Source organism: Callorhinus ursinus, unplaced genomic scaffold, assembly GCF_003265705.2.
Source record: "Callorhinus ursinus isolate GAN/ISIS: 27379988/994484 unplaced genomic scaffold, GSC_fseal_2.0 scaffold12, whole genome shotgun sequence".
NCBI classification, from domain to species: domain Eukaryota; kingdom Metazoa; phylum Chordata; class Mammalia; order Carnivora; family Otariidae; genus Callorhinus; species Callorhinus ursinus.
Window position 1 is genome coordinate 45876750 of NW_027397074.1, and position 23194 is coordinate 45899943.

A 23194-nucleotide genomic window follows, 5' to 3' on the forward strand; every position below is an offset into this window, starting at 1 on the left:
TTTAATGTTGTGGTCCTTCAGGAGAAGTGTGACCTAGAACAGATGTCCCTCCTTCTCTGAGCTTTGGTGCCCCCGTCTGTAAAATGGGGGGAGGGTTAGAGATGGGTTCCTCCTGCATCTGTTTCTGGGAACCATTTGCTCCTAGCCTCACCCCTAATTCGTCAGCTCTTTCTGTATAGGCCCCATCCATCCTCCACCCCAGCATCCACCTGCACACCCTGACTCGGGCCACAGGGCAGGGGTTGGGGTATGCCCACTGTTTTCAGAAACCCCGGGCTAGGCTGATCCTCCCAGTGCCTCCTCTGTCTCATTGCTCCATTGGAACTGGTTTAAGGCACTGAGAGGAAGGTAGGGACAGGGTGGCAGGAAATGGAGGGCGCGTCTCTCCTGTTCCCTTGTGGGGAGGGCTAGAACTGGGGTGGGGTGAGGGAAGGTGTGATGGGGAGATGGACAGGGACCCACAGGGGAGGCGACAAAACGGCCAGGGGAGAGGGAATTTCTGGACCAGAGGAGGGCATGCCCTGGACACTAGAGATTCACCCTCAAGGGTGAATCTGCTCAGCCTCAAGGGCCTCCATGTCCCAGCCTCGTTGGCGTCAGCTTCCTCACCTCTCCACCTGCCTCCCTCATCCAGGCAGGAGATCCAGCTCCACCCCTCATCCCATACGGGGATCCCCAACCTCAACCCGGCCACCAAGTCCTGAGACCTCCCTCACCGAGCTCCTAACTGGGCTGAGTGAAACCCGGTCGAGTAACGAAGCACTGAGACCTGCCTCCCGAGACCCCGGAGCTCCCAGCGCTCGGGGAGGGGGGGGGGCGCCCAGCCCCCCCCCCCCCACCGACCGACCCCCACGCCCCGCACTTACTTTGAGCAGCGGCAGGAAGAGGCAGAGCAGGCAGAGGAGCGGGTGTGGGGCGTGGAGGAGGCGTGGGGGCCCGGCGGGACCCCCCATGCCAGCGGCGGCTAGGGAAAGGAGCGCACCACCCCAGCGCGAAGGTCCCGCCCCGCCTGCCCCTCCCCCAGCCGGAGCCCCGTTGGCCCCCTCCCTCCCCACCGACGCGCGGAGGCCAAGGTAAGGCGCCGGCCCAGGGGGCACTCTTCCCCCCCCCCCCCGCCTCCCCGGCCCCCGCCCCGGGTCCAGGGCGGCGTGACACCGCCCCACAGCCCGCCCCTCCTGGTTATTTATAGCGGGTGCTGGGCAGCGGCTCTGCCGGGGCGGCCAGGGGCCAACCTCTGTGTACAGTCTGCTGACAAGGGGTTAATGCCTTTTATCAGCCCGCCCCTTTTGCCAGGGCGGTAGCTCTCCAACTTGGAGAGAGAGGGATTGAGAAAGGGAGGAGGGTGCCGGGGCTGGGGTTGTAGCGCAGCACCAAGAGGCTTAGGCGGGTCTCATGTGGGTGCCTGAGGGCATCTTCTGATTATCTGGGGAACTTTACCAGGCTCCAGAGCCTATTGGGATCATTGAAATTTGAATGTGGAGTCTGGATTAAATAATAGTACTGTATCAATGTTCAACTTCCCGATTTTGATAACTACACTGTGGGTGAAAGAATATTCTTGCTTTGAAGAAAGTACACATTTAGGGATAAAGGGGCACAGTGTTTCTAACTTACTTTCAAATAGTTCAGAAATACACACACACACACAGAACAATCAAGCAAAATGTAAATTATTGGTAAGTGTGGGCAATGGGTCTATGGTACACTTCTGATCATTCTTCCACCTTTTCTGTAAATGTGAAAATAAATGCTAAATTAAAAAAAGAAAACCAAACACCAATGACAACAAATGCATGGATGCCAGTCCCCCCCAACCCCCCCCCAAGGGATTCTGGTTATAGGTTTGGGGGGGTGGGGGGGGACACCTCAGGCATTGATATGATTCAGTACATTGCCCAAGGATCCTAATGTCAGGCAGGGCTGAGCAGTATTGGCCTGTGGTGGGGACAGGTCCAGCCTGGAGCGGGGTCAGGGCTCAGGAGGTGAGGCCTGCTGTCTGGAAGACACCAAAGCAGCCCTTGGAACTGTTCTAAAGGTGGGCCTGCTGTAGGGAGTTTAAAAGCTTCTAGGATATAAAGGGAAAGCATTTGAGGAATGTGATTAGTGGAGCATTTAGCTTTTCCTGGAGGTTGCAGACTAGGTGGGTACAGGCCCGGGAGATCTAAGAACCTTAGATACTCTGTGTTTACTCTGGTCTCTCTGCCTGGGACACTTCATGTCAAGTCCTCCTCCCCTCTACCTGCTTCCTCAAGGCAGCCTGACCTGACGGTATCAGCCCCTGAAACCTCACAGGCCAGAGTCAGCCCTGGGCTCTTCCTCCCTCGGGACTGTCCTCTCAGTGCTCCTAGGGCAGTGGAGGCTGGCCTCCCACCAGCTTGGGGAGGAGGCAGGGATCCCTTCCTGAGGGCAGAGCCCCAGTCTCCCCTCCTCTGTTTATTTCTGCCCCCCCTCCTCTGTTGCACAGAGCCTGGCCCCAGTGGTGGGGGGGAATCTTTATGGGAAACACTGAGGAGGAGTTGACCAGATCTCCCCATTCATTGAAAGGTGACAGGATGGAAACCCCATTCCAAGTCTTGGGCTAGGATATGGCTTTGCTGGACCTAGTCAGATGGGCTTGGTCAGAGCAGGCTCCTGGCAGGAGATGAGTGCTTGGCAGGAGTCAGAAGGGTGGACAGACTCAGAAAAAGAGCTGATGGGTTGGCACGGGGTCCACCAGTGCCCTTCAGCACATGTCACTGGGCATCTCCACTGCCAGCCTCCCAATGGTCCTGTTCAACAGAGAGCAGAGGCTCTGACCTCAAGGCCAAGCTCATGGCCTGGGGAGTGTGGGGAGTGTGCCAGGAGAGGGAAGGGATGTGGAGCCCATGAGGTCCGGGCAGAAGGAGCTCTGATGGGAGCTGAGAGATGGTGTGAGGTGTGGGGCAGCTCAGGGAGTGATGAAGGGAACTTCAGGGGAAGGTGTTGTGGAAACACCTTGAGTGATTTAAATGGATGGAGAAGGATAGACCTTTATTCCACATGCAGGAGGCAGGGTGAGCAAAAGCAAGGAGTTGGCCAAGTGCAGGTAGGCTGGGCTGGGGGCCTGGTGGGGTGGGCACAGCCTAGGGCCAGGGCATGGGGGACAGGCTGGAAGGAAGCTAGATCCACTCTGGTTCTAGAAGGGTCTGTGGAGCAGGCATATAGGTGCTCAGCCACATTCCTCCCTGGCAGGGCATTCCTTGTGGTTCCAGACCAATCCCTTCCTCTGACGTGGAGTGCTCTGGGAAAACTAGAACTGTATTTTGTATGAGGTGGGGAACCCCAGGTATCCAGGAGTTTGCATCCCCCAACCCTCAAAGGGATGCTTAGCCATTGACTGGCTGGTGTTCCTTTGGCTGGAGGCGGATGAGCTCCAGGTGTAACTAACACTTGGTGCTTCTGTGGGGTCAAGGGAGACTGGGACTTGGCCTGGCATCTCACTGCTGTGGGACTTGCTTGCCTTCTCTGACCCGCTTTGTCCCTTCTCTTCCCAATCTGTTCTGGGAGTACTTCCCATAAGTACTCCCTGCATGTGAATCCTCATCTCACCCCTGGGGACTTAAGGGAACCTAGAAGGTCATGGAAGTCTGAACTTGACCTCTCTAAATGTAATGGGCTAAAAACAAACAACAAGAACAATATAAAACACACAAAACCCTTGAGCCTCTGGGGTGTCCTCAGGTCAGCCCTTCTTGGCTTCCAGAGGCTGTGCTGATGGAAGAAAGCCTGTTTACAACTGTGATCTGGGCATGGGGCCGCTGTGGATTGGCCCAGTGCAGTCGACCAGGCTCGCTAAATGAGAGGCCTCCCTGCGCTGACCACAATTGGTTGGTACAGGAGTGGACAGCTGATCTGAACTGACTCAATCACAGTCCCTCCCTGGGACTTTAAAACTTTGCATCAAAGAAAACTGCCATTTGTGAGATTTGTATTCCTCGGAGTAGACTCCAGGGTAGAGGAGCCTTTTTATTTCTGATATGTCTTCAAGGTTGTTTTTGATTATGAAAGATGAACTCAGGGTGGTCTGGAAGGAAGGTGGGTGGTTTGCTTGGTAAATTCAAACAGTGGAAATGCCTAGATTTAGCTTGGCATCCAAGATGGAGAAGGATCTGGGCTAGGGATTCTCCCAGGGACTCGGAGAGAAAAGAGCGGACAATGAGCTCAGGGCTGACCAGGTCCAAGGGGGCCAGGATGGGCAGAAAGGGCTTCCCCGAGTGTAAACGGTCAGTGAATGTGAGTGACAGGGCTGTTCTCCATCTTCAGAAGAAGGGCACTGTGCACACCAGTGTGTGTCATGGTCTTGGGAATGAGGAGGGGGTGCTGCGCTGTGTGAGGGTACAGGGTTGGAGGGGGGTCAGCAGCTGCAGGAAGTGGAAAGGGGACTGGACATTTCTTTGTTTTGTCCAGAATGGTCCCATCCTTCTGAGATGTGCGTCAGCCTCTGCTCTAGTGTTGCTCAATATTTATTTTTTTCATTATCACCACCCCTCATGCCCCCGAAAGGAGCCGTTTTAGACTTTTTCCTTAATTGCCCTCCCCACTATGAAATTTTAATACTATCTGGTTATGTATTATGGTTCTTTGGAGGGCCACCAACCATTATAATATCCAAGATTGTTCTGCCCTGCAAGAACTGCTGTTCCCTTCTTGGGAGCACTGTTGCCCCCCTCGAGAGGGCATGCTCTACTCCAAGCAGGTAATTTGATCGGCAGTGGGCTGCTGTGGATTGGCCCAGTGCAGTCGACCAGGCTAGCTAAATGAGAGGCCTCCCTGCGCTGACCACAGTTGGTTGGTACAGGAGTGGACAGCTGATCTGAACTGACTCAATCACAGGCCCTCCCTGGGACTTTAAAACTTTGCATCACAGAGAGACCATCCGTCTTGGAAACAGTGGGGGATGGCGGGTGCAGCAGCTACATGGAGAGGGCCATTAGGAGAGGGCCAAGCTGAGAGGACGAACCTCCACACGCAGGGAGCAGGGAAGGGTGGGGAGAGAAGGCTCGGGTGGCCTTCCAGCCTCGGGCGCCAGTCCGGCCGGAAGCCTGCTTTGCCGATGCCCCCAGTAAGGGACCTTTCTGACAATTCTTCCCTGATGCTTGAGCTAGCTTGAGGGGGCTCTGTCACGTACTGTCCTAGGAATTCTGACCAACACAGAAGGGATCAGAAATTGAACAGGAGTAGAATTCCGACTGAAAGGTGCCCAGGAAAATGTGTGGAAACCACAACTGTTGAAGGGAGTCCAGACTTTCGTAAAGCTCACGGGCTGGAGGACGTCGGGTAGCTGTGTGTGGCTATGAAAGGAAAGGGTGACTTCGGAGGACTGGAGTTTTAGAGGGACTTGGGCTAAGCAGGGGAGGGACAGGGTTGCGTCTGCGTTCTAGAAGGCTTGCTTGAGCAGCAAGGCGGTCTTGGGTTAGAGACAGCAAGCCTGGAGCTAAGGAGAGAGCAGGGCAACTGGTATAGCGGTCCAGGCAAGAGATAAGATGGTACCTCAGTCCGGAGTGGGGTCTGTGGGGAAGGCAGGGCCTGCACCACGGAACGGACAGTAGCCGGGCTCCCTGTCCTACCTGTTGGAGCCCCCACATGGACCCCCTGTCTTGTCTGCTCAGACCAGGTGCCATAGCAGATGAGGGGGTGCTCCCTCCCACCCCACCTCACGGCCAGATGACACCCTGTTCCCCAGGCTTGTGATGCTCTTTATTTTAGCTGTGGTCACACCAATTTAGCCTCAGACTGCAGAGTACGCTTTTGCAATGCAATTTCAGAATACAATTTTATTCTTTTGGTGGAAGAACAGGCATTGATTTTGCTCATTTTTTATTTTTATTTTTTTCTGTGCGTTCTGTGGGATATCACTTTGATATTTCTCTCTCTCTCTCTCTCTCTCTTTTTTTTTTTCCCTCCCGAATCCTGCTTCGGGAAGGCCGGGTCCAAGCATGAGTTATGATCAGCTATGTTGTCACTCGACTCTAAAGAGAAACAAGTCATCATTTCGATTAGTAAGGATTAAGTCAGCTCTGGCAGAGTCTCTGCCTGCCCATGAAGGAGCCTTGAACTCTGTGCCTCGAGAACAGCTGTGGGGCTAGTATTTTCCGGAATAGTTCGGGTTCCAGTGTCGAGCGGCACCCGGGGCCTGGCTCTTGCTTGTCATGTCTGGGGTTTCACAGTCCCCCGTCCCCTGTGCAGGCTCCTCCCGGGAGCGGGCACCATGGGCTGGGCTGGGCAGAAACCCTTGGAGGGGATCCTGAGGGCAGTGCGGGAACAGGCTGCTGCTGTGCCCTGGGAGGGTGTCCAGTCCCTGGGCCCCATCCCCCCTCTCCCCCTGCTCCAGTGTTCGCTGTGGCCCCTGTGATGATGAATCTCTTGCTCCCTTCACCCTTTTCCCTCAATTCCTCCACTGCGAAATGAAATCATGACCCCTGCCACAGAGGGCCATACCATTGTGAGGACTGGGTGAGAACACCCACTCCCTAGAAATGTGAGGAGATGTCATTATTGTCATTGTTTCCTCCAGTTCAAAGTCAGCAGACATTGAGGACCCACTATGAGCAAGACGCTGCGCAAGGCATTACGACAGGTGCCTAGAACAGAGTAGATTCTGAACAAATGTCTGCCAAGTGAACACATGAAAGGGGATGATCGTGGGATGTCTCAGGACAAGAGCCTTGGAGTGTCAGGCACAGAGGGATTTGAGAAGCCCCTGACCATGTGGGCAGAATCTGGATGTTTCCACTTGGGTCTGTGTTTCCGGAACTCCTACAAGAGCGCTGGGCTGGAAGGCAGAAGACCGTCCTCAGTATGAGGTCCTCGTACATTTATTGAGCACCTAGTAAGTGCAGCGTGTACGGAGAGGACACAGTGGCTGTGACAGCATGGGAGGAACGCAGACCAGTGAACAGGTAAGGGCTCTGAGGGCCTGTGAGTATGGGGTCACCAGTTCAGCCACCAGGGTGACAGAGGATGAGCAGAGCTCAGCTGAGGTGAGGGTGAAGGTGTGGAGGCCAGTGGGTGGGGTGGTCGAGGTGGAGGGAGGGCCTCCCAGAGGATGAGATGGGCTCAGGGACAGGCAGAAGTCTGTGGAGCTGGAGTCCATCACAGATGGCAGGGGAGACTACCCAGGCAACACTGAGCAGTGGACAGAGCCCCAGCAAGGGGGCACAAGGGCCAGGTAAGGCAGCCACCGAGGAGTCCATCATGGAGGTCACATGGTCACGTTGGCACTGGAGAAAGAACTGGGTGGAGAATGGCTTGGCTGAGACAGGAGAGAGATGGGAGGCCCGCTAGAAGGCTCTGAAGATGAGACCTAGTGGTGGCCTGAGTTCTGGTTCTGACTCTGCTCCCCAGACAACCTTGGTGCTGGAAGGGGCCTTCCCAGTCAGTCCCACAGTTCCCATTCCTATTTTACAGATGAGAAACCAAGGCCCAGTGAGTCCTGATGCCTTGCGCTTGCGGGAAGGACCACCTCTCAGAAGGCTCCTCCCCCTGGCCGCCATGCCGGCCCACTCCCCTGGCCCGCTCTGCCTGCAGAGTGAGCTGAGGCAAGGACGCATACCCCTTTCTCTTCTTCTGGATCAGGCTGCCTCTGTTTTGCGGGGACCTGTGGGCTTCCCAGAGGGCAGGAGCCCAAGACCTAAGATAAAAAAGGTGAGAGGTCTGTGAGGCTGGCAGGGCCTGGATTCAGCCTTTCGCTGGTCAGAAGGCAGGGCCGGTGGCTGGGTGGCTCGGGGAGCATCTGACCCAGAACCTGGGAATATGAGCAAACGTGGGGACAAGGCCAAGGCTGGTGGTGCCAGACTGGCAAGGCGAGGCCTTTGCTAATGGAGATCCCTGGGGCCATGGGAGGGCAAAGGAGCAAGTCAGAGGAAACCAGAGTCAGATACCACATCAGCTTCAGACTCTTTTCCCAGTAGCCAGTGGGATGGGTTTTTGGGGGCATGGTCTGGAAAACTTGTCCTCTGCCTTGCTCACTTGGCCCCACTCCTGGACTGGGAGCGAAGGTTCCAGTCCCGCTGCATGATTTACCAGGTGTCAGCCCTTGGAAAAATCTTCCCCCTCTAGGCTTCAGGCTCCCCATCTGTCGAGTGGGGATATGGATCACCTGTGTGGCTGGGCTGCCTTGCGTTACCCCCAGGGTATGGAAGAAGCCAGAGGAGTTCAGATTCCCAGGGGTGTGGCCTCCCTGTCGGGGCCCCTGGTCTCTGCTTGGCCGCTCTCCATGCTGGCCTCTCAGGCAGACACTGGGATAACCTTCCCGGCCTTATGGGGGGTGGCAGCTCTGCTTTGCTCCCTCAGCTCCAGCCAACCCATCAGCAACATGGCAGAGAACCCACTTCCTTCCACCCTGATCTCTGCTCCATGGTCCTCAGCTATTCCCGGAACAAGACGAGGCCCTGAAAAATACAGATTAGGGGGTTATGACAGCTAAAATTAGCACCTCCTGATTCACCCCTCACACCTTCCCAAGACATACAAAAATCATCAACAGTGCTGAAGACCAGACATAAGCCATAAACAAGGAGACATCTGACTAATCACAACTCCAAGAAAGGCCCGAAGCAGGACACTGGGCCCCCTCTTTGCCCTGCCTTCCAGCCAACATGCTTTGGCCCATGAAGAGGAGGGAAGCCGTGTCCCAACTGTGTGAGGGGACAATTTTTCCTCTGCTGTCCTCATCCATAGCTCTTCCCATGTGATGACAGCTGTCCTTTGAGATTTAACTCAAGTTGCTGGAAGCACGCTAGCCTGCATCCCAGGGGAGGTCTGTGACCTCCCCGGGCGGGTTATGTATTCCAGGGAGCTCATGTTCTCATGGTCACCTCTGGTCAGAGTCCCGGTTTCAGCTGGTTTCTTGATCCGGCTCTTTCTCTTCTCTCTGGTTTGCACAGCCTCACGCATGGATTTGCCCTGAGCTCCCCGGACCACGGAGCGGGGTGCAGCCCCTCCGGCTCCCCAGAAGCGCTGCCCAAGACTCTCTTGCACCTTGCTGGGCGGAGCCCCTGCTGCTCGTGCTGGCTGCGCGCGGATCTGCCGCCTCTAACTTGGCGGCTGCCGTGCCTTGGCCCCACTCGGCCTCGCCTGCCGACGGAGGCTCTGCTGCGGACAGCACGTTGCTCACTCTGCGGGCCTCAGACGTCCCTGCAGCCGGCCGGCGAGGGGGAGGGAGAACGGTCTCCTCTTCCCGGGTTCCTCTGTTTGGGGTCCCCCAGCGGGGTGCTACCGGGACAGCTTGTGTCATGGATACAGGGGCCACAGGCCACCAAAGGGGCGCAGTAGAGGTGGTGCAAATGACAGTCACTGGGACACACTGAGGCCCCTGCTGGCCTCTGGCCTCTGGCCTTGGGCCTGCCGTGACGCTCCCTCAAGGGTCTCAGAGCAGCTCTGCCATTTTGCTTTTGCCTGTGTTAGGTAGGGTTTTCCAGAAGAACAAAACCAGGAGGACGTGTGTGCATACAGAGAGATTTATTTTAAGGAACTGGCTCACACAGTCGTGGGGGCTGGCAAGTCTGAAATCCAGAGGTAAGCCGGCAGGTTGGAAATTCAGTTAGGAGTTGACATTGCGATCTTGAGTCTGAAACTTGCAGGGCAGGCCAGGCAGGCTGGAAACTCAGGCAAGGTTTCCATGTGGAGTTTTTTTTTTTTTTTTTTTTTAAGTAGGCTCCGTGCTGGGCATGGAGCCCAATGCCGGGCTTGAACTCTTAACCCTGAGATTAAGACCTGAGTTGAGATCAAGAGTCAGACGCTTAACGGACCGAGACACCTAGGCACCCCTGGCAGGTTTTTTTATTTAACTGAAGTATGGCTGACCCACAATGTACATTGGTTTGGGGTGTACAGCAGGGTGATTTGGCGTGTCTAAATGTTAGGCTCTGCTCATCACAAGTGTAGCTACCGTCTGTCCCCGGACAGCACTATTATCATTGACTGCACCCATGTGGCAGACTTGAGGATGAATTCCTTCATCTTTGGGAAGACCTTAGTTCTTCTTCTTAAGAACTTCAGCTGGTTGGATGAGGCCCACCCACATTACAGAGGGTAATCTGCTTTACTCAAGATCTACTGATTTAAATGTTAGTCATATCTGAAAAATACCTTCACAGCAGCATCTTGATGGGTGTTTAACCAAGCAACTGGGCACCATAGCCTAGCCAGGTTAACACCTAACATTAGCCATGACATAGCCCTGCACCTGTTTATGTCATAGGCCTGGGTGTCTGAACCCTGAATGTGGTGGGCTCGGCTTTGAGTCTTCCTGGGAGTCTTCTAGACTCTACCAGCTGGGTGTAGAGGCAAGGTGCCTGACTCCTTTCCTTGGCTATTACTGAAGCTTACGCATCTAATATGTCTATTACAAGAGGATAGAATCACGTTGTTAGACACAGATAACTCTGGATTGTGGGATATCAATGATTGCTCACTTTTTTCTTTGTGCTTTTCAGTATTTTTCCAAAATTTTGCAAGGGTATATATTACTTTTAATAGTAAGAAAAATATTTAAAAATGTAGGAATTGGCCTTTAGCAGGAGGAGGTAGGTTATGGTTTGCTCCAGGGGTTGGGAAGGGCTTTCCTTCAGCCCTGTATTTGGGTGGGTTAGTCTGGGCATTTGAGCAAGGGTACCGTACCGTGGAGGAGACCACAGACCTCCTGACCCCCACCCAGGCCTGAGCTGCCCCCACCTCACCGCACAGCCTCATAGTCCCTAGTTCTAGTTGGAGACTTAGAGGCTGGAGGCTGAAGAGAGAGTGAGGCCTCTGGTTTCATTCAGGGCCTGGAGCCTGGGGACCTGGGGATCCCGCACATCCAAGCCTGCAGGGTGTGGTGGGAGAGCTGTTTCTGGGTCAGATTGGGACAAAGCACAGAAATCAAACCCCAGCCAGGCTTTTGCAGAATCTTGGCAGGCATCAGAGAGGAGGCCAGCCCTTTTAGGCTGGTGGAGACCATACTCTGTAGATAGCTTTGCAGATGAGATGTGGCTAGAGTCACTCGAGGATGTTTTCATAGCAACCTTGTCACCTGTGGTCAGCTGGTATGAGTTAGCCCTTCCCCTGATCCTTTCTGGGGGCCTGGCCCTGTGTCAGCTCTTCTCAGGGAAGATGAGAAAAGGCGACCCAGGCTGATCCAGGAGGATAAGAAGTAGGGGAGGAGAAGCAGAGGGAAAATCTAGGCCCCCTTCTCAGCCTGACTCCCCCTCTGCAGGAGAACAGTAGCCAAGGAGAGGCGATGAGAACCCAAGGATGGGTATAGTTGGATGGTGGAGGGAAAAAGGGAAAAACAGAGGTTCCCATCACTTTGTATTCAGGGAAGTCCATCACACTGTTCTTAGAAGGAAGCATATTTAATGAGAAAGTGGAATCCCACACTTAAACCCTTGACTTTTGCATTTCCAAATAGTGGGCTTTGTGAGTAACCCGGCATTGAAATAATGACAGCTGCTGGACTTAACATATCCCCAGAAACCTTACTGTTGTCTGTTTGGGGAATGAAGAAACTGAAGCACAGAGAGATTGGGTAACGGGCCCAAGGTCATAGATCCAGTAAGTGGTGGACCCAGGAGGTGAATCCAGGCAGTTTGGGTCAGAAGGTGATGCTTTTAACACCATGCTATCTGTCTGCAGGAAGGGCCCCCTAAGGTCTGCAGGTCCTTAGAAATAGCCCTCTTGTTTACTCAGGGTTTGCTATGAAATCTCCCACCCAGTTCTCCTGACAAAGTTCAGAGCATCAACCACCTGCCCCTCTGGCCGGTCTTACCAGGAGGCTGTTTGTGAAGGAAGAATTGTAATTTCACTCAAAAGCTTTTTCTTCCCTTAAGAAAGATAGTGCTTTCAAACTTAGCACTGGGGCCATTGATTTGGTGACAATGTGATGTATTTGTATGGAGAACTGCATCTCCCCACACAATCTGCTAATGTTCTCTTTGGCATGTATACAGAATATTGACAGAAGAAATTCAAATTGTCCTGCATTTCCCCTGGCTGCTCGGGAAGAAGGAGCAATTAGTTTTTAACATAGCATAAATACCATTAGAGGTGTCCCCAAATATTACTTCTGTGCAGGGTCTTGTATCGTGTGCACATAGTAGGGGCTCAACAGGAATTGATTGAAGCCAGACTGCCTGGTTAGAATTGTGTCTGCTGCATTCTAGCGGCATGACCTTGGATGAGTTACTTCAGTTCTCTGGGTCACAATTCCCCACGTAAAGTGGAGCTCAGAATGGTACCTGTTAGAGACCCTACCTCCTCTGAAGATAACGGCGGTTAAGCACAGTAGCGTTAGGTCAATGATGGGCCCATCACAGACTCTCAGCCCGTCTAGCTGCTACTGTGACAGGCTTTATAACGGAAAGTGAGTGGAAAAACATGACCAAGATGAAGATCACCCAGCCACCCTGTTCCTGATGGTCTTGACCAGATGTGACGTTGATCTTTTACAGGTGTTTGTGTTGTGATTAAAGTCTAGCAATAATTGGCAAATTAATATAGAGCTTTTCAAGTGACTTTAGAGAGCCTCTCGTTTAATTCCCCTCATTGTAGATATGGAAATTGAGGCCCAGAGAGGGGAAGTCCCAGAGCCAGGACTTCAGTCCCTCTGGATGAGAGGGTGTGTTGCTTTCCAGATGTGTTTCTCTGTTCATGACTGTGACCTGATCCTGGGTTTGAATGTCAAAGAATCAGCAATTCGCTTTTGGGAAGAGGCAAACACAACTCAAGTTAGCATGTTTGGCACCGAGGGGATGCCAGGATTCACCTACGGAGGGACAGTAGCCATCAGTTCAATACTCAGACCTCTCCGCTGTGTGACCATTGAGCCAGAGAATTCTTGCTGAGGATCTCACCATGATTTCTGTCCCAGGCATCGATGACTGAATAGTTGGGGCAATATGCATTTTCCAGATCATTGGAACCACAGTAATGACATCGTAGGGCCGGAGATGCCTTTCCGCCCAGTTCATAGGAAGGGAGAAATGACACCGGGGGAAATGTTATTTGCCTCTTAGCTAGTTAGTGATACAGGTTTAAAGCCAGAACCCAGAATTGCTGACCTTACAACCAGGAATCGAACTGCAAGAAAACAGTACTTCTCTCTGCAAGCCTCCTCTTACTGATTTTCCCAGTTAGCGATGTTTTTGAGAAGTATTTCAGAAAATACCCCCAACTCTGGCCGGTATAAGGATGGACCCTATGGATATGGGAAAGAGGATCCGAGACTCATACAGATTTGGGAATTGTGGATCTGACTCTCAGGAGCAGGTTGGGCTGTTGGTCATCCCTGTCTGGCTTTGACTGACCCTGAGAGTTAGAGGTCTCGCCTAGGGCTGCTCAAATCAGGTGTCCAAAGATGCCTCAGTTTACAGACTTTTGTCTACCAGTCTGCAATAAGAAAAGAAATTGAGAGGAAGCCTGTGGAAACTTCTATGGCAATTGACAGAGTAGTTCTATGCTTGCTAAATCTAATAGTAAAAATGTGACCTTATATTTGTGCAACTTTATGGCTTCATTTTTTCTAGAAATCTATTTTTTGGTGCGTATTTCTCAAAAGTACTCTTCTACAACTGATTAACAATAACAAGGAAAAAAAATACCGGTCCTTCACCGGTGCAAGGAGTGCACGAAGTGCACGAAGTGCAAGGAGCTCTGCTGCCTGAGTCTCTTCTCCAGAGATTCTGATGTAATTGGTTAAGGAAGCAGCCTGGGCCCTGGGTGGTTTCACAGCCTCCTAGGTGACTCTGCCAAGCAGCCAGGACTGAGAACCACTGCCCTTCCAGACCAGCAGCGTCGGCAGTACCTGAGCACTTGTCAGAAATGCAGACTCTCTGCTCTGCCCCACACCTACTGAACCACAAAATCTCCAGATGGGGTACAACAACCCTCAAGGTTATTCTGATGCAGGGTTCAAGTTTAGGAGCTATTGCCTTTGACTGAGTTCCTTAAGGTCTGTTCATCTCCCAACAGTGCCCAGGGCCCAGCCCGATAGGCACAGATACACATGTACTGATCTGGCGAGCATCTAGACCTGAAGCCCAAACATACCCTCCAAGGCCCGGAGCCTTTCCCCTCCCCAGCCCCACTCATACAGGCACACCTGGAGGGAGGAAATCTCTTTGCAACTGTGGAGAAGACAGTCTCTCTCTCTCTCTCTCCTTTTTCTCTGATGAGAAATCCAGCATTGCCTATTTTTAACTTAGTCATCACTCATTTATTCATTTATTCCATCATTTGTCAAGCCAAGTGCTTGGATCTCTCTCTGCATGTAGGTGCGGTGTGGGGGCTGGCAGAGTTGCAGGGAAGATGCAGATGGAGGGGGTGGGAGGTTGAGGGTGGATGGGGGGCGGGCCGCACCTCCCTCATCCTGGTTCTGGCCTGCCGCTCCGTGCGTCTCTGGGCAAGTCACCCTCCCAATGGTATCTATAAAATGGGTGAAGTTCGGACTAGATGAACTCCGAGGGCCCTTCTAGCTTTAGTGACTTTGGCCGCTAAAGGAGAGCAGGTGGCTGAGGCAGAGTGCTGGGCCCATAGGCACGTAGGTGGAAAACGGGTGTGTGACCTAATAAAGAATATACAAATGAACAGATGAACCAACAGGGAGCCATGGGGATGAATGTGAAGTCTTCTTGTGGGGGAGAAGAGGCTCTGTGTGTGTGTGTGTGTGTGTATGTGTGTGGTCCTGCGACTTGAGCAATGGGGACACGTCAAGCCCTGCATCTCTGCTATCCTGCACCCTGGTCCCCAACATCACAGGCAGAACAACCAGGACTTCTCAGCAGCCGGAGAAATCAGAGCAAGGAGAGGGGCAGGGCAAGCTCTCTGAGGTTACCATTTCCTGTCTGGGCCAGAAGCTCCCCATGCAGCTTCCCAGGGGCTGGGCACCCAGCTTCTGCTGGGACAGCTTCTCCTCTCCAGCCACTCAGGTCTCACCAGCCTTTGAGGGATCCCTCCTCCAGGCTGCCCTCCTTGACCATTCCAGCCCACAGTGATCTCCCTACTCCTGTGCTCCTCCAGTCCCAAGTCTGAGCCTCATGCTCCAGCTCTCTCTTCAGCCTGGACTCCAGCAGCTGCCCCCAACAACCTAGAAGCACCCATGAGTATTCATAAATACTTACTTTAAAAATTATATTTAAAAGCATAAGAAATACATGCAAATACATCATCATTATTAAAAAAATAAATAAAAATAAGACAAACATTCCCAATACCATCAACGTCCCCAAAGAATACTTTTTATGTTTCCCGAGTTCCTCTCCATACCTTAAATTTTGCATTTACAGTGAATTTTTGTATTTCTATTTCTCATGAGGTTGTTTACACAAATACCATACTAGAAAGACGTTCTTTCACTTGACAGTATGTCTTAGAGACCTTCTAGTGCCAGCACTTTGGTGCTATGTGTCACTTACGTATGTCATCTATGTGTATTTTCTAGGTTACGGCATGAATGTGGCAGAAAATACCACTTAGGGAAATGGCTGCCTGATGTAGCAGAGCAAGGACACACCAGTCTTGTTAACGGGGGTGCGGTTCATTTCCCAAGTTCCACAGTTACTGACAATGCTGCAGAGAACATTTTTGCACATGCTTCTTTGTCTAACATGTGCAAGTATTTCTCTGGGGTACAAACTCAGAAGTGGGATTACTAAATTGGAGGTTACAGACATTTTGTATTTTATTTTTTTTTAAGATTTTTACTTATTTGAGAGAGAGAGAGAGAGAGAGAAAGAGCAAGCACAAGCAGGGGGAGCAGCAGAGGGAGAGGGAGAAGCAGGCTCCCCGCAGAGCAGGGAGCCCGATGCGGGGCTTGATCCCAGGACCCTGAGATCATGACCTGAGCTGAAGGCCGACGCTTAACTGACTGAGCCACCCAGGTGCCCCACAGACATTTTGTATTTTAATATATGCTGCTAAAGTGCCTTGCAGATTGCTTGCTTCCCAGCACCCGAGACCCCTGATATGCCCTACCCCTGTCTGTAGCAGTTATGATCAATCTTCATTTTGCCAACCTGATAAACAGGAAGGTGAATCTCATTCCTGCTTTAATTTCCATTTCCCTGATTACTCATGAGGCTGAGCATATTTTCATATGGTTATTGGTCATTTGTAGAGGAAGTGCTCATTGAATGAATTAGGTGTTTGGTAAAGATCTGCTAGAAGAGGAGAAGAGTAGTGTGTAGTTATGGAAAGATTGTTCTGTGAGGTTCCAGATCACTGGGCTTGTCCAGGAGCAATGCTCTTGGGACCTGGGTGGGGTTCAGGATGAGGAAGGCCCTTCTGACACTTAGGACAATAGAGTCACACAGCCAATCAGAGATGAGGCTGGGATGGGGACCCAAGGCCTCCTCGGCTCATGGGGTCTCACCCTAACTGGGTGTCTCTCTCACTATCAGAGCTGTCTCTATCTGAACTCAGGAACCCAATAGATAGGAGTAGCGAGGATTATGGTTTTGGGTTGCAATTTGTTTCAGTGATCTGTTATTGCATAATAAAATACCCCGATGTGTAATGGTTAAAACAACAATAGTCATTTGTTTGCTCAGGCTTGTCTAATTTGGGGAGGGTTCAATGGGGACAGCTCAGTTGTCAATGGTCAGCTCCATGAGTTGTCTGCTGGGGCTAGAACACTCAAGAAGGCTTCTTCCTTCACATGTCCGGAGCCTGGGCTAGGCCGGGCATCTCTCTGGGGCCTCTCCAAGTGTCTTAGATCAGGCTCCCTCGCAGCATGGCGGCCTCTGGGAAGTGACAGTTTTTACCTGGCAGCTGGTTGCCCCCAGAATGCAAGAGTAGAAAGCTGTCGGATCTTCTTAAGGCTGGTAACCTGGAAGTCCCCGAGTTTCATTGACACCTCATGCCATTGACTAAGCCCATCACGGGGCCAGGAGGGGAGACAGACATCACCCCTTGGATGGGGGTGGGGTGGCCAGGGCCCATTGCAAAAGAGTGTGTGGGCTGGGAGAGATTGTTGTGGTCTCTGGAAACACAATCTACCACACAATTGACATGGTCTCACAGCAGATTGAGGAAAGGAGAATTGATTATAAGGAGAGGTCTTACAGGGGTGTCTCAGCGAGCCCGGGGCCAGGAAATGCAGCAGAGGGAAGGTCTGGATTGAGAAAACCATCCAAAACTTAGGCTGGATCCCCCTGGCTTCCCTGTGGGCACCTTGGTTTCCCCAGCACACCTGCTCTCTGTTTTTCTGTGTTCATGGACTCCATGAGACTGTTCCAGGATAGCACCCTCAGCACCCCCACTTCAACTACCCCCGGTTTATGTGAATCCCAGGTGCAAACCCCAGAGTGTCAGAGTGGCCCAGCCTTGGGCAGATTCCCGCGCCCCCACCCTGTCCTGCCAGTGTGGAAAATGGGACTCAGAGCTGTTGAAGGCACTGCCCAGCACTGGGAAGTGGCAGAGCCACGTTCTGACCCCGGAACCTCCATTTGACTCCAGAGCTGAAGCTCCTTCGGTTGCCCTTGACCTCTCACTGCCCCATCCCCCAGTGTCCGTGCACCCCGCCGCATCCCATCCCATCAGTCCTTGTCAAGCTCAGACCTGTGGGAGCTGCGTGGGGCTGGATCCAACAGTCGAGCCGCCTCCTAATCAGCAGCCTCCTCTGGTTCCTGCTCGAAGGGGGCAGCATCGTGCCATGCAGGGTGGATGGGGGGCCACTTAGAGGTGTAATTCATCTAGAGTGAAGGGCTTCAATCACCCCAGTGGGTTTTCTGCCTTCCCACTCTTGTCCAGCGTGGGCAGAGAATGTGTAGTTTCTGGAACGAGGTGCAGAAGGGGGCTGGCAGTAATGTTCACTTCTGAGCCTCCTGGGTGGAGGCAATTCATCCTTCCAGCAGCTCTGATGAGAAAGCTCATTATATCTCCCTGCGGTCTGGCTGCCTGGCTGGGATGGGACTCCCCAGGGCTGCCTCTGACCTACGCTCTCCTACAGTCTGTGCAAAAACGTGGCTTGTGGCCCCATGGTCACCTGTACCACTTTCCTGGCCCTACCCCAGGGCTGGCCTGCTTTAGGGGACCCTTGTGTTCCAGGCCCCCCAGCTTCTTCCTCTTCTCTGCAGGGCCTTGGCTGATGTCAGCCCCACAGCTTGGAACGCCCTCCTCCCCTGCTGTACCTAAGCATGTCCTCCCCACCCTCCAAGGGGTGGCGCAAAAGCCACAATGCCTTCACGATGCCTTTTTAGGTTCCTGAGAACTGTTTCTCCCTCCACTTGGACATCTGTCTCCTTCCAACTTGGATCACTGGACTTTGGGGCACAGGCTGTAAGGCTTAGCGCACTCTCGTAACACATTATTTGTTTATTAAACTGTTTATTGAGCGCCTACTCTGCGCCAGGCACTGTTGTAGCACAGGGGAAGGGAGGGGGTAGACATCACTGCCCTTGTGCATTTGAGATTCTGTTGTGAGGGGCAGGTGACAAACAAGTTGATTAATTCAAGTGCATAATAGGTCACAAGGAGGTAGGTGCTATGGGGTGAAATGAAGCAGGAGGGAGAGTGGAGGTACCCTGGATGGGGCAGGATAGTGCAGTTTTCAAAAGGGGTGAGGGAAGGTCTCACTAAGAAGGGGACGTTGGAGCAGGCTTGAAGGAGGGGAGGGAGTGAGCCATGGTGCTCTTTGGGGGAAGAGGCTGGCAGGGAACCGAGAACAGGTGCCAAGGGTCTGGGGCAGGGGCACAAGTGGCCTCTCTGAGGTACAGTGCAGCAAGTGCATTTGATCAAGGGGGGAGGACAGATGGGACCAGTGAAGAAACCAAGCAAGGTCATGTGAGGTCCTGTGGGTGATTATAAGGCCATTGGTTTTTACACCGAGAAGGGTTGTCGCGGTTATCTTGCTATTATTAATAAAGAAAAGTGCATAAGTGACCGTGAAATTAATAATATGTAATAACTAGTGATATTATGTTTTAGTTCTTCCTATATGCCAAGCCCTGTGCTAAGCACTTCACATAAATAACCTCATTCGATTCTTGTGAGCATCCCATGACTTGGACTCTCCTTATCCCCATTTTACAAATGAGGAAATGGAGACTCGGGAAGTGTAACAACTTTCCCAACATCACACAGCAAGCAAGTCAGAGCACAGACATGTCCATCCGGGCTGACTCCTGAGGCCATACTTGGGACGATTTCTTATATTGCCTTAAATTAACGAACAGGTATTCATGGCTTCCCTCCTAGCTCTCATGCTGTTCTGGTCAGTCTCAAGATGAGAGGATATAGTCATGTGCTGATCTTACTCTTTTAGATGAGTGCCCTGTCTCCCAGCCATCTACCCGTCCGTCTGTCCGTCCATCCATCCATCCATCCATCCATCCATCCATCCACTCTTCCCTGCTTCCCTCCCTCCCTCCGTCCCATCTATTGACCCATCCACCCATGCAGCCATTCAGCATTCATTGAGGCTTCCTATGTGTCCAGGCCATGCTGGACCAGGGATCCTTACCTGTATCTTGTTGACATTTTCTTACTGAGTGGAGAAGGGCAGCGGGACCTGGAGAGGAGGCTCAGATTTCACCCAGCTCTACCCTGACCAGCCCTGTGACCTCTCTGGGCTTCATTTCTCTGCCCGTTCCTGGAGGCGCTTAGCAGGGCAGTTGCCAGCCCACTCCGCGGCTCCCTGGCTGTTGTTCACGCTCCTCTGTGGCAGGTGAGCTGTTCCAGTGCTGCTTCTGCTGCCTGCAGGGGAGGTAAGGGGAGCACCTGTACTGAGTATCTGGTTCAGGAGCCCCAGGTCGGAGGTGGCACTATGTTGTGCTCAACAGAGGGCTTTTTGTCTTTTTGTTCTGCCCTTTACGTGGAGAACCATGAGCCTGTTCCCTGCCACCTTCTCTTTGTGTGAGCCCCGGGTGGGGACACCCATCCGAGTGCCATAGAAACCAGGCCCATTTCCACCCTGCCCCACCCCCATTCCTGCTGCATGCGGCAGAGATGGGCCCTGGGAGCAGCGGGGAGTTTCCTCTAGCCTAAGTGGGGGGCACGTCCACTGGGGACAGAATGATGGATTTGTGGAGGACAAGTTACAGCCTGACCTCACAGCCCGGCTCACGGGCCGGCCCTGCCCTTCAAAGCTCTACTCATGTTTAACCTCTGTGGAAACTCCTATATGAGAGAGCCAGAGGGTAAGGAAGGTTTGTGCACACACTGCTAGAACGGACTCCTATGTTGATGCCCTAACCCCCACGTGACGGTATTAGGAGGGGGGCCTTTGGGAGGTGATCACGTTTAGATGAGGTCATGAGCTTGGGACCCCCACCATGGAGTTAGCGTCCTGTGGTGGCTGAGGGCAATACATTTGGGACTTCTGAGGTTTTCTCGGCCCTACAGAAGCACAGCTCAGCCTGGTGTCTGGTATTTTAGGTTGCATAATGTAATTCTACCTTAAATTTGCATAGCCATTTCTTTTTTCCTTTTTGAAACCTGTCACATCAACCCCTTCAATGTCAGCACCTCTTTCCTCAGTGTAGATCAGTCATAGCCTTCTCCCCATTCCCCTAAGACAAACTGAGCCTTCCCAAGACTGTTCAGCCCCTCAGAGGAGCTCGAGAGCCACCGAGCACCATGTGGACAGCACCTGCTCCGACAGAAACATGACTCAGTGATGAATGCGGGGCTGGGTACCCCGATCCTCAACTGTGTGGACAGTGCTCTGGGCCCCAGGGTGAGAGCACAGGGCACACAGAGCCTCCGTCCCTGAAGAGCAGACTCCCCACCAGGGCTGCACCTGGAGCAGCGAATGAATTAGAATCACCGTGCTCTGGTCCATGGCATCTTCAAGGAACATGCTTACAAGCAGCCCCGGAGCTGGAGTCATGCAAATTGCTGGATTTGGTTTTAATTTGTTTGCGGATGAATATCCCTCCCCGGAGGCAGGAGGAGGGGGAGTGAACAGTCTCTTTTTAATTATTCTGGGCATTATTTATAAAGCCCTCTGAACTGAGGCCTTGCCTGAGGGTGATTCCGATCTCTAGTGAGGCCCTACTCCACTGTTCTTCCACAATAACACACCCAAGAAATTGCCCAGGGCACAGGGGAACCCAACGGCTTCTTTCTCTGCTGCTGCCCCAGCCCCATCTCTTTGCCACCCCCCCCCCCCCCGACTCCCTTGCTTGGTGTCTCTGCTCACAGAGCTTTGGTAAGCACTGCTGAGCCCAGTCCTAGGCACCGGTGGGGGTGGTGCTGGGGCTGGAACCAGAGCCCAAGCAGAGGCTCGAGATCCCCGGGGAGCTGCTTTCACACTCACCTCCTTACGTGGGCCTTGAAGGTTATGTCTGACCATGTTTCTCCTCTGCTCAAGTGCCTCAAATAACTTCCACCTCACTCAGAGGAAGAGTCTGGGCCTTACAGTGGCCCATGAGGCTCACCACCCACACAGGCACTCACACACACACCTGCAGGCACTCACATCCCCTGTGTGCAGTCACCCAGATCCTTGCCCAAACAACACACACACGCGCCTAAAGGCTTGCACATCCTGTGCACGCACACACAGATGCGTGCACGAACAAAACACACAAACACACACATGTGCACTTACACACTGTTCCTGGAACTTGCCAGGCACTCTCCCATCTCACAGCCTTTATGACTAGCTATTCCTTCTACCTACAAGGACTTACGCAGATACCTGCCTGGCTCACTCTCTCATCTCTTGCCTCAACTGTCACCTCGTTGAGGCCCTCTTTGGCCACACTGCAGTGGATGCTGTGTCTATAAAATGGAGAGATTTGAATCACCTGGCCACCTGTTACCACCTAGTATGTGCCAGGTGGTGGGGATAGACACAGTTTTGTGGAGCATGTGGTCTAGTGGGAAAGGCTGATGAGGAGCAGACAATATCAGATAGCTAAATGATCACTGGAGCTTACTAGAGCTCCTCACACAGCCTTGTTTGTGAATGACGTGGCTTGGGGGGGATGTGAGCCCACCTCTGCATGTGGACCTCAGTGTGAGTTAGGCACCTTCTCCTCTGTAAATCTGCCTTCTTGAAGCATAGTGAAAGAAGGAGCAGAGAGCCAACCGCAGGACGAGGACCCCCAGGCAGCAAACATGAGGGCAGTGAGGAACTCCAGGGAAACGGCTGCTCCAGCTCAAGCGGACACTGGACAGTCTGCCTCCAGCTCAGCACCCCATTTCTGACCAAGTCCAGACTCCTTTGTTTTCCAGCTACAGGCCTACCCTTGCTGCCTTGGGGTGAACGGGAAACTGAGGCAAGGAAAGAGCCTGGGACCTAATGAGCACATTGCTGGAGACTTCGGTACCCCGCCCTCCTGCCCTCCTTTGTGCGTGCCCCCTCTCCTGCCCCGAGCCTTGGAAGAGGGTGAAGCCTTCCTCCATGTGGGAGAAGCGCTGAGATGGGGTCCTCGCCTGAGAGCAGTGCATGTCGGCCTAGGCCTTGTACCACCGTGCCGGTCCCGGGGAGGCCCCGCCCCGCCCGAGGCCCCGCCCCCGAGGCCACGCCCCGCCCGAGGCCACGCGCTCTTGCGTGCTGCAGCCGGGCCGCATCCCGGGCTCCTAATTGCTGGCTGACACTGCAGCGCACAGGGTTACCGCCGAGCTCCCAGCCCTCTCTTGGGGTCCTGGTTTTCCCATCCGTCCTTCTGGGGGTGGACTCCACGGTCTTCAAGGGTCCCACCTGCTGTTCTGGGGCTCCCCATTCCCGCCAGCTCTGCGCGGGCTCCATCCCTGGTACCCTTCTCCCCGCACCTTTGGGGTTTCTGGCACGCCTTTCCACCCCACCCCCCACCATGGCCATGTGGGAGCCAGGGGCTTTATTTGACTGTCTAAAAGCCAGCCAGCGGGGCTCTCTTAATGGACTTCCAGAAGTGTTCTGCCTTTGCTGCCGCAGCCTATTTCCTTCCTCTGTGGTACTGAAGGAAAAACAAGCAGTTATGCCTTTTGGGGTCTAAAATGGGCGCTGTCACTCCAGGGTGGTGGCAGAGCGGCATTTTGCTGGCTGGCAGAAATGACAGCCAACACCTTCCTCAGATCCAGAAGTTATCATTACAAAGAAAAACGCTTTGCTTTCTTTCCAGTGTATCGGGCTGTCTAACAACAGCGGGAAATGGCTTTCTCACCTAATTACAGAGGAGCGCTCACTCTGCCTGTAGCCATGTGGGCAGGGCTCAGCTGGGCTGGCCTCTCCAGCCGGAGTGAGCGGCATGTGCAGGTAGTCTTTGCAGGCCAT

At 53.1% G+C, this 23194-nt stretch overlaps 1 protein-coding gene across 2 annotated transcripts in view; it reads right to left on the bottom strand.

Moving 5' to 3' along the window:
* The window catches only part of CRHR2 (corticotropin releasing hormone receptor 2), a 46103-nt gene extending 45027 nt beyond the window's left edge, over positions 1 to 1076 (bottom strand). For both annotated transcript variants that reach the window (XM_073899026.1, XM_073899025.1), the window contains exon 1: positions 867 to 1076. In XM_073899026.1, the coding sequence (XP_073755127.1) occupies positions 867 to 953 (87 nt within the window). In that variant the 5' untranslated portion in view covers positions 954 to 1076. The remainder of the gene's footprint in view (positions 1 to 866) is intronic.
* Positions 1077 to 23194: the final 22118 nt, after the last annotated feature.